At 36.8% G+C, this 15899-nt stretch overlaps 1 protein-coding gene across 1 annotated transcript in view; it reads right to left on the bottom strand.

Moving 5' to 3' along the window:
- LOC127437416 (nuclear receptor ROR-alpha A-like) overlaps window positions 1-12459 on the bottom strand; it is a 447320-nt gene extending 434861 nt beyond the window's left edge. Inside the window, exon 1 of the mRNA XM_051692304.1 lies at window positions 12205-12459. Within this exon, the coding sequence (XP_051548264.1) occupies window positions 12205-12358 (154 nt within the window). The 5' untranslated portion in view covers window positions 12359-12459. The remainder of the gene's footprint in view (window positions 1-12204) is intronic.
- Window positions 12460-15899: the final 3440 nt, after the last annotated feature.

Raw genomic sequence — 15899 nt, 5'->3', positions numbered from 1 at the left:
ACATTTCCCAGCATGCTTTGCGTGGGACTGGATAGGGAGAACAAGTTTTGAAAATAAGTGGGTTTTTTAATGCATTTTTGAGAAAGATGAGAATAGGAGGATAATTGTTAATGTTTAATGTTCTATTATATTGGTATTTAAAAACAGTATCTGTTATGCTGGAGCTTTGAGGGTTACCCTTGTTTTGAAAAATGACGCTTGTGCTTATGTTGAGGGTGGACTTTCAATTTCAAGTGATCCTTGATTCGAGTGCTGCTTAGCTCTATAAGCAGTCGCTATTAAATTGACAGTGCAACAGTTTCACTTTCCTTGCACTCTCTCACAAACTTAATAAAATTAAGTTATAGTACATTCATTTGACCTAATAATCCAATTAAATTCCACTGGCTCAATGAAACTGACTTAATCTGAATGAAAAACATTGAATTGCTTGTTAAAACTTTCTATAATTCAATTAAGTAAGGGTAATGACTTTTTAGTGTGATTCTGTGAATAAGGTCCATAGAGTTTCAATAGCATTAGCCCCGAGAATTCGCATTTCTGACAAAGGACTTTAAAGTTGTAGGCCAAATGGCAATGTCTAACTTTTCAGAGTGGAAAAACACTAAGGGTGCTTTCACACTAGCACTTTTGGTGCGCACCCGAGTTCGAATAATATCAAAGTTCGGTTCGTTTGGGTGGTGTGAACGCTGTTTTCCGAACTCGGGTGTGCACCCGCAATCCGCACCTGAGTCCATTTGAAAAGGTGGTCTGGGGTGCGGTTCATGTGAACTCCGGTGCGGTTCGCTGCTATTATGAATGCATTTGTAGCAAATCACGGAAGTGAACCCTTATTGATGACATATAATTAGCATTTTTGCAGGCTCCCGATCACAGTTATTATGGTTTCATGAATTTCTCAAACCAGCTTGTGTCCAAATAAATGACCTACAGAGAGCAGCTCACAGTCTTCACATCTCTTGCAACGCATCTGCGGGCTCGTGTCAGACAAATGGTAATATTCTTCACATCATTGCACATTCAATGCATCTGTGGCAGACAAACATAACTCTCATTTTGTGCATGTAAAGTTTAGATGGTAAATCCAAAGAGATGAATACTTCAATAACACAGCGAAGCTGATGTCTTCTTGAGTTGTTGCCTAGTTACAGTGGTAAACAGCTGCCATTTGTACTCATGTTGATGATGTAATCGGACCGCGGTTCAGACCCCAAAAATATCATGTGAACAGAGACCAGCGGGGGCAGGGGGAGGGGGGAGGAAACAAACTCGGGTTTGGTCCAAGCAATCAAACCAAGTGTGAAAGCACCCTTAACGTCAATACGAATCAGTGTTTGTAAAGCATTTTACTTCATTATTGTGATTTATTTCTGAGTCAGTACATTTAAATGCTCTTAAAAAATTGACCTCTGTTAGACTACAAAAGTTACTAGTCTTTTTAAAATGTCGCTTTTTTGGAAAAAATAAAATAAAATAAATAATTGATTTGATCCATCTGGGATAAAGCCACCATCACCCTTTACCATCCCCTTTAGATCAATTGTGTCATGTATTACTTAGAACTAATCATTCGAGTTAAATATTTAATTCTCTATGTTTGATAAATAACAGACTTTAAATATTGGCAACTAGCCGATCAGAATTAGATTTCGACATGTTTGGGGTTGCCAGATTTTAAGAAGTGAAATCCCCCAACCAGATCTGTACACTGGCACAGTTTGGAAATATTCTGCCAGTGTGATTCTTTAGTTGTGCACCTGGCAACCTCGAGTGTGTAAATTCTCACTGCGAAAAGGCGCCAGTTTTCTGAAAAAACCGGCAAAATGGTATGTCGGAGTTTAGCGATGATGGGTTGACTTTACATTCCTAACCCTATTGTTCACATGAAACTTACGCCACGCCACTGAAGGTAATGCAAGTGTTCAAAAGTTTCATGGACTTGCAAAAATGGCCAAGAGAACAGTTAGAGGAAATCTTTTTTCTTTCTTTAAAAAGAAGAGAACAGAAGGTAAGATATTGCTATGACAAGGGTATGGTTACAATATGTACATGTTTTTAACTCAAACAATTTTCAGGGTTTTGCTCTTGAAATGCTTTTGTGTGTAGAACAACTTTTTGCACCACTGTTTAAGCATCCTTCACAGCCCAAACTTCCATGACTTGTTCGGTTATTGGAGTAGAAAAAATGCATGTCTGTTTCTTTCATGATCATAAGATGGATTATATTCACAAAATGAATCATAAAATACAATAACAGAGGGTAACAGGTGCATATTATGGTCAGGTGTAATAAGGGTCAATGACGTGACGCTCATTTTTTGTTTTTTGTTCAGATCTATTAAACTAAAAATGCAATTCACACTAAACATTTACTTGAATACACCTCTTCTATAATGAGCATATTTAAAATTTTTGAAATTGAAGTCATATTGATAAGTAAAAAAAAATGTCATGTGGTGTACAGAAACAGTAAATAAATAAATAAAGTCTAATTAAAAGCTTAAATTCTTGAAATAATAAATGTTGGCATGACTATCTTTTATTGTTATTTCTTAAAAAAAATTAGCAGTGAAACGTGTTTTAAAATATGATTAACAATTCATAAAAACCATAAAACAGAGCAGACACCTTGAGATCCTCAAGACAGTGTGAAGTTTTTAAAAAACATATTTTATTTTTGACATTTTTATGAAAAGTCACATTTTGTTCTGGTCATGTGGTGTAACTGAGAAAACGTCCTGAAATTTTTTACAAAAAAATTCATGATATTTATAAAAAATATTTTTTACCTAGAAAATGAGTTTCAAAACTTTTTTGAAATTAATGATTAAGTTGTTTATCCTCTCATATATTCAAGGTGCAAAGAAAGTATTATAATACCTTTTACTCTATGTTTAGACCACATTATATTTTTAAGTTTTTAATTTTTTTGTAGAAAATACTGTAGGTTTTTCAAAAATATATAGACACCACCATCCCCCTTGAAACGTTTGGCATTACATGTTTTACAGCACTGCCAATGCCTATTTTAAAATGTGCCACACTCAAGGTCTAAATTGCTAGGTTCGCACTCTACAACAACTAGCACTTGTTGAACAATACAAATGGATAAAATTTCACAATGCAATACTCTATGTACCATTTTGGGTGAGCTCAACGGTCTTCTTCAAACTTTAATCTGGATGTTTGAGCTTTCAACAGTTTTTGCTTGCACTAATTGGCACTTTACGCTTGCTATCATCATGACTTGTTAGGGCCTATGGAAATTCCACAGACAGATCTGTCAACCTTGGTCATCCCCTACGTCTCCTGCGAGGCCCCACTGGAGCATCACAGCCCCCATTACACCACAGGCCTAGTTAGGTCATAACAGTAAATTTAGACCTCTTTAAAGCTTTCCCACAATGCATTTGGAGTACATTAACTCATTACTATTTAAAATGTCTATCTCAGATATGAACTTCTGTAAATGGGACGTAGATCTGAGATGTCCCCAGCCGCTGGAGATGTTGCATCAAAATCTGGTGCTTGTCACCAGCTGGGGGTCGATCTGCCAGCCACAGTTTGGCCACCGGTGGCTTGAACTCAAAATAAGCTCTCCCACCAGAGCAAAACTTTCAAATTTAGTTCAAAGAGGCTCAACTTTGTCTAATTTGGATGCCACAACATTAATAATCCATGAATTATCAATATAGTAGATGTGGGACACAGTTCTTACTTCTAGTAAACTTCTACCCAAGGTAGCTTAAACCTAATGATTTTGCACTGAAGGGAAATTTATTTGATGGACTTGATAGAATTTATGTAGATGATGAGGAACTTCAAAACTTTAAGACCTAGTTTCCTGAAGAACTTTTCAAGTACAATTACATGAATATTGCTGCTACATGCAAAACTAAAAACTAAAAAGTCTTCGAGCTATTGCTAAAAAGTAAATTAAACGAGACAACAAAATCAAGGTGCAAATTCTTTTCAATTTGATGTGTTGTCAGATGGTATGATTTGAAAAATGGCTTAGCACAGATGATCTGATTATGTCATTTTCGTCCATAAAACAATTGTTGAGACTAATTTACGAAACATGATTTCTTAGTAAATAAAACATTTTATGAACAATTTACAAAGAAATGTATTCTGCTAGTGTTTTAATTATGAGCTACCCAATTTCTAATGTTCAAGTTTAAACTAATGTTCCCAGAATGTTCTGGGAACCAAAAATTGTTAGTTGGGTACATGGGCTTTAATCTACTAAAGTGTACATGCAGGACAAAAGAAGAAAACATTTTCGTAATTGTTGCACACACTCAAGTACATACTTTATATCAGCTTTCAACTTAGCATTTTAAGTGTACGACTGTAGCACGATTAAACGTCATGCTTTTCATTTGCACATGACACCACAAGTGAAAGTATGTCATGAATCATGATATCTATACATTTACAATATCTCTACTCCAAAGGTAATTTTGTAATGTGTGACACAACAGACCAGCGTGGACTTTGAGTTTTTGTTATACAACAACAATTTTATGTGAAAATGTTGAGATCCATTTCATGGCTTCTTAGAGACATTGATTGTTCCCATCTAAAACATGTTGTTCTGCCCTGTTTATCTCATATAACTACATCAGCAATCAGTCGTTTAAACCAGTACAGCACTTAGTGGGAATTTGCCTTCTGTTTGGATGAAAGAGCTGTGTTTTTGGTATATTACACACACAATACAGTACATTACTGACACAGCTTTAATCTTTGAGCAAATACATGGTTCTAACACCCATCTTAAACCATAACATGGTGTGATACATCACACCTCTGATAATCAAAAACAAGAAGGAGGGGAAGCCATCATTATGTCAGGAGGAAGTCTGCCCACAGTGATCCTCATTTTGGGTTTTCTCACCAGGATTTTGGCCTGGCTTCTGGCTGGCATTAGAGCACAACTTGGACAAGTCAGTCTTTTCAGCTGATTTGAGACCAGTCTTCCATATGAATCTGAAGAAACCTTAAGAAATATCAGAGTCTTATTTCACCTCAAAATCAAAAAGGTAGAAATGAAAAAAAATTTTTTTGCATAATTGTTGCCTTTTGGAACTTAAAGATTTTTCACATTTTGACATTACAGTACAATGAATTTCCCTTCCTCCATTCTTATTAATACATTTTTTTTTTTAAATCATTTTTTTTTTTATTATTATGGTGTTGCAAAAATTACATTTCATTACTATAATGCAAAAACTCTAATTTCATTATTTTTTAGCATAAAAATCGTTATCATAACCGAGAAATAATTTCATTTTATTTATTTTTTTGCAAAAAAACAAAAACATTATCATTACCGTAATGCATAAAACTCATTTTCATTTCATATTATTTTCACATTTCTTTTTATTGTATTTTTTTGGAATACAGTAAGCATTACTCATTACTGTAATGCAAAGTTAGAATTACATTTTTATTTAATTTCAATTCATTCTACTGCAAAAACATTTTCAATTTTTATAACTGAAATGATAAGAAATTATGTATTTTTACTGCTGGTTGAAATGCTGATTTTATAATCTATTTAATAAAAACAGTAAAAAATAAAATCAATTAAACAATTACTGTATTACAGTAATAAGAATCTAATGCAAATCACCATTGAGAACCATGGGAATTACAAAAAAAAATGTCTGGCCGCATTACAATAATGAGAATATTGGGAGAAAATATGCTTAATAGTCATGAAAATAATGTTACAACGTATCTTACTAGTCTTAAAAATAGGCTTAATTTCCTTTTTCCTCTTTGTTTTTTTGTTTTGTTTTGTTGTTTTGTCATTTTTTGGAGTGAAATGTGACCCGTCCACCTTTTTACAAGATACAACTTTATTTTTTTCCTATAGTACAGACCAAGGTTTAGGAAGGCGACTGCTTCTAGATAAGCACAAAAGAGCGACTTCCCCTATGAGCTTGTTGAAAGCACAGGAAAATCCAAACCCATGCTCTTTGAGAATGTCACAGGCTCCTGAAAGCATGGCTGTCAGATAAAGCTACAATAACTCAGGGCTTCGAGTGGACTTTTTTGTTAAGAAAACTTGTTTAGAGGCCTCCACTCATCTATGCCCCATCCGTCTTCTGTCATCACTGGGTAAACATATGCCGCCACTCCTGCCCAGAGTCCTTGGAGTAAAATAGCACTGGCTGTAATGTTAAGAGTCCACAGACTGAGGCCAGTGGCTGCAGCCCGTACCAAGCTGGGGTTTTCAGCAGCACCACGCTGGCTAGCCAATAAAAACAAATGCCATGGCCAGACTACCATTAAGAGGTGTCTGGTCCATTAAAATCAGCATGTAACTGCATATCCATGCCCAGCCAGACATAAGCAATCTTGTTAAAAACCAGGCAGGGTGATATAATTTAGCAAGTTATGTGATTTCACTGCAAGTGAAACAGTACATGCTAAGCTTGAGCTCGTTGGGCAGTGTGACATTAAATACCAGTGTCAATGAACAATATCTGTTGGGCTAATTGCAGGGTTTGAATCAAAAGAGCTCAGCTTGGCTCGTTCAGCCGCTAAAATATCCCCCATGCTGGAGGGAGTCAATCAGCACGCGCCAGGTGACAGATTTCACCATCACACTCTGACACCGAGGCTGGGAGCAAGCAAAATATTGTTGTATGCCATGCCAACTAATAAGTAATTATAGACTAGTCCTTCACAGATGGCAGACCCCACAGTCATTCCAATAATGGAAAATTAAGTTAAGGCGCTGCTCTGCACATGTGCATTCGCAACACGAACAAGCCCAAGTCTACTCCAGCAGCAGCCGTGCCTGAGAGTTAACAGGAAGGAGGCCATTAAAGCAAGCTCATGACACTGCAAATCTACTCAGGCTTGATTGATGTAAAGCCCTTGTTATGTGATTTGAGCACACACATGTAATTAAGGAGTGCAATCGACACCACCACTGAGGGGTTGGAAACAGACTTTGAGATGGAGTTACTTCAACAATAATTTACTCGCTTACTTCTTGTCGTTCCAAACCTGTATACTGGAATTTTGTTTTGTGGAACACAAAAGGAGGTTTTTTGAAGAATTGTCATGCAGATCTTTTCCATTTAACAACGTTCAAAGTGAACACATCTGTCAAGCTCCAAAAACAATGCCATAAAAGCAGCATTAAGCCATTTATACAATTTGTGTGCTTTATACCAAGTCTTCTGAAAGTATAAGACAGCTTTGTGTGAGGAACGTGAGATATTTGCATCATAATTCACTGAAAATCTTCCCCTCTGCTGAAGCTGTAAAATGTAATTTGTATCCATTTTCAGATTAAGAAAAGGCATTTTGAAACTGACTTAAATTTCAATCTGTTCCTCACACAAAGCTATCATATTATTTCATAACACTTGGTACATAGCACACCAGTTACATGGACTACTTTTACAGTATTTTTATACTGTTTTTTATTTTTATTATTATCATTTTTTTTTCTCCCCTTTTTCTCCCCAGTTTGGAATGCCCAATTCCCAATGCGCTATAAGTCCTCGTGATGGCGTAGTAACTCGCCTCAATCTGGGTGGCAGAGGACGAATCTCAGTTGCCTCCGCATCTGAGACCGTCAATCCTTGCATCTTATCACGTGGCTTGTTGAGTGCGTTACCGCAGAGATATAGCGCGTGGAGGCTTCACGCTATTCTCCGCGGCATCCACATACAACTCACCACGCGCCCCACCGAGAGTGAGAACCACACATTATAGCGACCACAAGGAGGTTACCCCATGTGACTCTAACGTCCCTAGCAACCGGGCCAATTTGGTTGCTTAGGAGACCTGGCTGGAGTCTCTCAGCATGCCCTGGATTCAAACTCACGACTCCAGGGGTGGTAGTCTCCAGGGGTGGTAGTCAGTGTCTTTACTCGCTGAGCTACTCAGGCCCCCCTATTATTTTATTATTAATTTTAACAGATGTGGTCAAAATGAACTTGGATGGAAAAGAGTTGCATCCACAGATTCAAAACAACTTGTCAACTTCAAATCAAAATAGACTGTATTTACTTTCTTAAAACATCTGGATTTACCTCAAGTCCCCCAAGAAACTTCTGATGGGCCCGCCCTGACTGACAGTGAATCAATCAACATTGTCCACCTTAAACATCCAAGTGCCCCACCAAAGACCACAATCAACCAGCCCTGATTTCAACTGGCATCACCAAAACCTGTTATTTTTTAACAAATCTCCTCTAACCACCTGTCATACACTGAAAAAAAAATGTTTGGTGGAGAAGTAAATATAGCAGAAGTACTTTCTACATTGAATAAATTAAAGCGTGAACTTCAATATTAAGTCAATCCTACAGTTGTACTCAATTCAAAAATTAATGCTCTTGCTTGAAAGTAAATTATTTTATGATTCTTTGTTTTGTGCCATCATGTATTCATCCTAAAGTAGAAAACCTTGTCATCTTAATTTACTAATTTAAGTACATTTCACAGGTAAATAAAAATAAGTAAATTTACTTAACTTTTTGAAGCTAGTGTTTCCAGCATGCACCTGGAAAAATTGCTGAATTTGCATGGTTTCACTGGTAGCAAGTTGATTTACAGTGGGGGGGTTTATTTTGTTTGTTTGTTTGTTTTTGTTTTTTTTTTGTTTTTTTTTTGTTTTTTACATATGGTATCTTCTTTTTTTGTGAACTCACTGAATATCGTTTCACTTAGAAAAACATTATATTATGAAATTAAAATGGGTTGCAAATGGCACTTCCTATTGGTGTTATGGGAGAGAGTTTGTGGAGAAGAAGATCCAAAGCTCTAAAGATATTAAACACAAACTTGAACCGCTATCGCCAAACCATTAGGCTAATTTTGATTGCTTTTCCACACTTCCTCTTTCAGTATTGGAAAGTTCAACATGTCAATAATAATGGCCTCTCTAAATGATTTAAGTATTTGTGTGTCTGCTTGTCTGACCTTCTGTTATCCGTCAAGAGCCCCTCTGAAATAAGATGTCAAGTGTCAGCGCTCGAGGTTAAAATATCAAGTGCCACTCCTCAGCCTGGCTTTTCAAGTTTCTAGAAGGTCAAATCTGATGTTTGACTTACTAAATGTTTTCAAAGGTGCAAATAAAAGCAAGCAAGCAAAAAAATAAAGGAATATAAAAAGTCAGAATTGGTGTGGTCAAAAGGACATTGTGTAAAAAATTAAAAATGAAACTGTATTTCTTACTAAAAATCTAAACATCCAGATTTTGGTTTCTGTGGACAAACTTAAATGCAGTGCCTGGATGTGAACTATAATTTGGAGAATGTTTCAGATGTTTAATATCAAAAACAAAAACAAAGAAACAAGGTACATTGACTGATTGTTTATGACTTTGTATTAAATCATTTTAGATTTGCAATAAACCCAGAATATTTTGTTTTTCTTTTCAAAATAAGACCACATAGAATTACTTAATTCCTTTAAGTATGAAGTACGCTGTATGGCTCATATTTTGGAACATTTCTATTGTATTAATAACAGTAACATTTATAATTAATAAAATACAGGCAAACATAAAACAGACAAAAAAAAGTGTTACTGAAAGAGAATCACAACCAGACTTCCTTTAAGGTGTCTGTCTCAAAGGTTTCAACTTGCAAGCAATATTTGTATAAAAAGAGTCTATTAGATGACATCAAGGTCAAATGACACTTACACTACATAAACGTCTAGTATAACAGATGGAAAGGTACCATCTAACCTGCAACCCAAAGTATATTTCCGATCCGAGTACATTTCTAAAACAAAATATGGATGTGGATCTGACCCTAAAACCAAGTTCCTCAAGCCTTTCATTGCATGCATGTATTAAATACTTATATATTTGCCTATAAATTATATACTTTTCCTGGCAGGAACAGTAATAGAGTTATTTGGTTTGACTCTTGCTGAACTTGTAAGACCCAATGACTTGGATTCAAAATCTTGAATAAAATGTGCAAAAGACATTTTTCAATTAAATGAAACAGAGATCTAGTAATTGTCTTCATAACTTTAACTGGTCACCCTAAATCTTCAAAAAGCCTCCATCATATTCCCTTTTCACTTAAGATCAAAGTAATGCGGTTGGCTTCATTTCGGCAATCCGCTGCAAAGTGGTTAATTCATCCCTGCGCAGAGATTGCCTCCGACACCCACAATCACAGCCAATGCAATGAAAGTGTAAAATAAACTCACTGCAAATACCACAAGCAAAACCACAAACTGCTTGTGGTTAACTAATAATAAATCAGTTTGACTGTGGTATCCTACTGTGCGTAATTATGGAGATCTGACAAGACCACAGTTTTAAAAGGGCTTCAGCAGCCAAAATATGATTAATAGTCTCGGCTGGTTAAGACTTGTACTTCTGTGTGATACTGATACTTACCTTGTCCAAACAAATAATTAATTTTAATCCAGGGACACCATAAGACATACTGTATGGTAAATAAGCAAGCATTGATGTTTCTCAAAACCGTTTTCACACATGTAAGCAATCGTTTTTTACAAAATAGCTTATGGTAAATCTAAAATCGCATTGGGCCTGTCTTCAGTAGAAAGAACTATTACTCTGTGCATTATGTGCATTAACTCCTAAGTACCAAAATAATAATTTCAGCCTTTCTTTTCACTCTTGAGAGAGCGCCACAGTCACTTTTGACTTAGTCGGTGTGTTTGTTGCACAAGTCTTACAAAACCAGAGTGAATTTCAAACACTGCAGGACAACAGTCCCACTAAACTCTTTGTTTAGTCACATCGCCCATTCACACAAGGTTACGTAACAGGACTAAGGCGTTCTTTCTTTTGCCTTTCCCTTCCAGATGCACTTCAGTCCTTTACTGTAAAGGGTGGGGGTTAATATGGGTCAGCAGGTTAGGAGTGTCTCAAAGTCAATCTCCTTTTTAAAAAATAAAGAAATAAATGTGGCTTAGACATGCCTTAATAACTTCCGGCAAGTGCCTTCCTATACCTGCCTCCACTGACTTCTATTACATAACTGCACAGTGCAGGGAAAGCACCATACAAGAAAAGTGAAACAAAGTCCTTGGCCAAAGACTGAGATAAAGTGTAACATTCAAGGTCCACGTTGCGTTCGAAAAGCTCTCGAGTTCGCGCCAAACGCTGAGGAGATATCGAACGATTTTCCCTCCTCTCTCACGCGCTCCTCTCTGTTTATGGCAAAACTTGTTACATAACCAGCTTACATTCCACATTCAACAGATCAGCCTCTAAATATACCCCACTGTCTTAACACATAATAACAAAGAGAACAGAATCACAATGTAACTTTATGTCGCTAAAAATCACTTGGTCAACACTTTTAAGGTCTCGTGAATAATCGCTGATATATTTTCCACTTGGAACTTTGATGAGCGGAGTTGAATGGAGACAGTGAAGGGGGAGTGGCTAAACAGCCTACTGTCTCTACTGTAAAACACCGACAACTCCTGGTTAGACATATTTTTACATTAAGATTAAATATAAAATCATTGTTTAGCATTCGCGAGAGTACAAATCCCCTTTAAAATGTATTATCTATGCGCAAATAAGTCATTCTATGCCTCATACCAGGCGTCAAACGCGCGCAATTGGCAAGTAAAGGCATGCTGACAACTAATAAATTAAATGTAAATATATTCTGCTTTAAAAATAAACATAAATCCATAAAAAAAAAGAAAAAGAAAAAGGAAAGATTTGCGCGTGTCGTAAATAGCTGCCACTGTCACATTCAAACAGTTCACTCAAGTTTGGCTTAATAAGACATCAGCGTGGCATCAGTAAAATCACTGCGCTTTTCATATATTACTTATTTCACACCATTATTTTAACCAGAACCGAACATTCATGTAGTAAATATTCGATTCTTTAATAAATGTATTAATTGTTGATATTTAATTTTCAGTGACAGTCCTGTCACATATCCAACAATAATGGTAGAATATTTCAGTCGTGCAAACAATATAAACAGAGGAAACAGTAACTCTAAACTGTGCAAATTTAGATACTTTTAATACAAAAAATAAAAAAATAAAAATGTATATACTTATTTCTAGCGCGCATTTCTATGAACATGCATTTGGAATCATTTTACGCACGGCGCGCCATTGAAGTTGATTCCGAAATGAATTCACTTTGAAGTTTTGCGCATAAATATTACAGAGAATCAATGACGAATCGATTCTGTCTCTCACCTCTGTTGGTACTGGAGCAGCTCTGCCTGCGCACCGGGGCTTGGTGTTCAGCTTTGCGGAGAGTCTCCAGGTTTACCGGGGTTTCCCTGACCGGGGTAACCGACTCTGAGACGCCGTTGCCCGGGTCGCTCGCTGGATCTGGAGAGGACTCCATGTTGTATTTTTAAGATTTCTTTTTGGAGCTATTGCTGGTGTATCACGATGCGCCGCGATGAGATTCAGAGCTGAGAGATTTGGTGCTGCAATGTGTTTTTCTAGCAGAAGTAAGGAATGTTGAAAAGGCGAGTGTAGACAGAGGTGGGTGTGTGTGTTTGATTGTCCACTGGCAGCGCTAGAGAGAGCTCCAGTCAAACAGCTGAACAGGGAAAGACTGTCAATAGCCGATGAATGGATGTGTGTGTGCGTGCGTGCGTGCGTGCGTTTGTGTGTGTGTGTGTGTCTGTGTCTGTGTGTTGACTGGGTCCTATCGCATTAACACTTACACACTCAAGTCTTATATGTTAAATATTACACAGTGACATTCAACTGATCACAATGTATAGTCAGGACATTAATAACGTGAACATTTACGATTAAAATGTGAAAAAAAAAAATGTCAGAACTTCTTAAACTACTTCAAAATGTTCTCATCAAAAAAATGCTCCACGTGCAGCAATAACAGCTTTGCAGATCTTTGGCATTCTCACTGTCAGTTTGTCCAGATACTCAGGTGACATTTCACCCCACACTTCCTGTAGCACTTGCCATAGATGTGGCTGTCTTGTCGGGCACTTCTCACGCACCTTACAGTATAGCTGATCCCACAAAAGCTCAATGGGGTTAAGATCCATAACACTCTTTTCTAATTATCTGTTGTCCAATTTTAGCAATTTAGCATGATTACTCAAGGATAAGGTGTTGGAGTGATGGCTGCTGGAAATGGGGCATGTCTAGATTTGATCGAAAATGGCTTTTTTCAAATAGTGATGGTGCTGTTTTTTAATCAGTAATGTCCTGACTATACTTTGTGATCAGTTAAATGCCACTTTGGTAAATTAAAGTACCAATTTCCTTTTGAAACAGCAAAATCTGTACATTATTCCAAACTTTTAGCCGCCAGTGTGTGTGTGTGTATATATGTATATATATATATATATATATATATATATATATATATATACACACACACACACACACACACACACACACACACACACTGTAATTATTCAACAAGGATAACCACAATGAGCATCCATTACATCATCTGACTCTTAACTTATTGTAAGATTTAAACTTTATATAGAATGAGACATGACTGCTGTCTATTATAGGCCTGTCCTTCTAACTATACAGTATACAATATGCATGAGAACTGAAATAATAACGTTTGACATGCACATCAATGAGTGGGCATTTTATAAATAAATAATAAAATAAATAACAAATATGCCTAAAATTGTAATTGTACTTGTTTGTAATAAAGTTTGCAGGTATTTATTGACATTTACAGACATTTAATGAAAATAAATGATCAAATAATCCAAATACAACTTTTATAATGTATGAAATTATTGTATTTAGACCTTTTTTTCCCCATCTTTTAAGTTCAAGTTTGAGTCCTTGTTGTGTCCATGGCATCTTGCTTTTAATGTCACAAATTTAGCTTGTACATTGACTGAAATAAACACACTGTAACCCTTGAGAGCGCGCCGCATTTCTCTCAATAGATTAAGTTGGTCTGACTTCTGACAGACTTCAGTAGTTGAACATCACAGCCTCAGAACACTTCGCCTTCAGGGAAAGAAAACTTTTATAACTGCGTGTTATGGACGTGTTTTAACACTAAACAATGCCAAACTTGAGGGACCCATATCAATTAAAAATTTCGTTTGGTGTGTTACTGTGATGCCAGTTGCGGGTTCTCCTCCCCTGAGGCGGTAATATAAACAGCACGCCTGCTGCATGTGATCAGCGCTGACGTAAAGCCACGCCCCCTCCAAGACCTGCACGTGGACTTTGGCATGGGCTCCCCGCTCGGATATCACACGAGCGCAAAGAGAGACGAGTTCGCGGCGGGCGGGATTACAGGGAAGTGCTTCAACTGAGAGGTCAGAAAAGAGCGGTATAGTTGCATGCGCTGCGACAGATTGCATACAGGGAAATCGTAATGTGACGTGGAGTTAATGTTACTAATGTAATGTAAATCTGGGTTACAGAGGCACAATGGAAGTGAATGTGACCAATTTCTTATGTTAAAATACTCACTGTTTCAAAAGTATAGCCACAAGACGTAAACAATATGCGTACAAACAATTTTAGTGTGATAATATATGTTCAGACTGCAGGCAAATTGGATTTTTTCTCAAATCAGATCTTTTCAGGCAGACTGTCGGCACTGAGTGATCAAATCAGATTTGCGTGTTCAGACATAACCAACCTATCTGCATGGGTTGCTTTGGTAATGACCTAGGCGTACCCACGTGACGATGCTTTCAAAACAGATGCTGGAGAAATGGAGGTGCATCATCTCGCTCTCCAAATAAGCGCCCTGTCCAGTCACGGTGCAGAACTCCTCCGTCTCACAAGAAAAACTCAGCGACGGAGGAGACTGATAAATATTGTGATGTTCCGTGCTGCAGTCACCGATTTTTGACGTCATCGTTGTGTGTTGCATTAAGAGTGACACAAAAGACCATTTGAAACCCAATTTGAGCAGTCAGAGCATCTGCACTGAGATGCATCTGAAAAAATCTGATTTAAATCGCATTTGAAACCACCTCCCGATGTGGTTTGAATCAGATTCAGAAAAATCAGATTTCACGTGGTTTTTTGCTGTCCAGAATATCCACTCATCTCGATATAATCTGGATACACACATAATCAGATTTCTAGTGGCAGTCTGAACATAACCTTACTAACCTTTTCTGTGTAAAGTTATAGCCAGTTTTACAGCTTCGATGTAATGTCAACAAACCCTAAAACGACAGTAAAAATGACAATTGGAACAACTTTATAGCTCAAATAATACTTGCATTTTAACAGAAGAATTAATGTAAGGGCTTTTATAAAATTATAAGCTTCACATTTCTGTGTTTAAACCCTCCAAAAATTGGCCACATTCACTTCCATTGTAAGTGCCTCACTGTAACCTTCATTTATGCTTTTTTAAAGAAAAGAAGTGACGAGTCAAAATAAATTTTTGTGGTTATCAACATTATGCCACAAATGCTGTCGATTGAGCTTAACTTGTATTGAACCTAGAATATTTATTTAAGAAAGGACTTAAGAAGTAGTCCATGTGACTCCTGCATCATATTCCAAGTCTTCTGAAGGGATACGTTAGGTTTTTATGAGAAACAACCCGCAATGTAAGCCATTTTGCAGTGAAAATCTTGATGTCTATTGCATGTTCATATCATGAGCGCTAAGAGAGAACCTGTTTTGTTTTTAGCTCTAAACAACGCAAGTTTTCATGTGAACAGACGTAAAAATTCTCACTAAAAATGACTTGACAGGTTGTTTCTCACAAAAACACTCAGATTTTGATGCATGAGCTGCATGAACTACTTTTTTTAAATACTTTTTGAATCCTTTTAAGCTTTAGAGTGAGTCTCTATCAACTTCCATTGTATTGAAAGACAATGGAATATTCATTTAAAATGATTCTGTCATGTTCCACATAAGAAAGACAGTAATATGGGTTTGGAATGGCATAA

This window comes from Myxocyprinus asiaticus, chromosome 48 (genome assembly GCF_019703515.2).
Source record: "Myxocyprinus asiaticus isolate MX2 ecotype Aquarium Trade chromosome 48, UBuf_Myxa_2, whole genome shotgun sequence".
Classification (NCBI taxonomy): domain Eukaryota; kingdom Metazoa; phylum Chordata; class Actinopteri; order Cypriniformes; family Catostomidae; genus Myxocyprinus; species Myxocyprinus asiaticus.
Note: the sequence above shows the minus strand (reverse complement) of the source record. Positions and strands in the feature narration are given on the sequence as shown.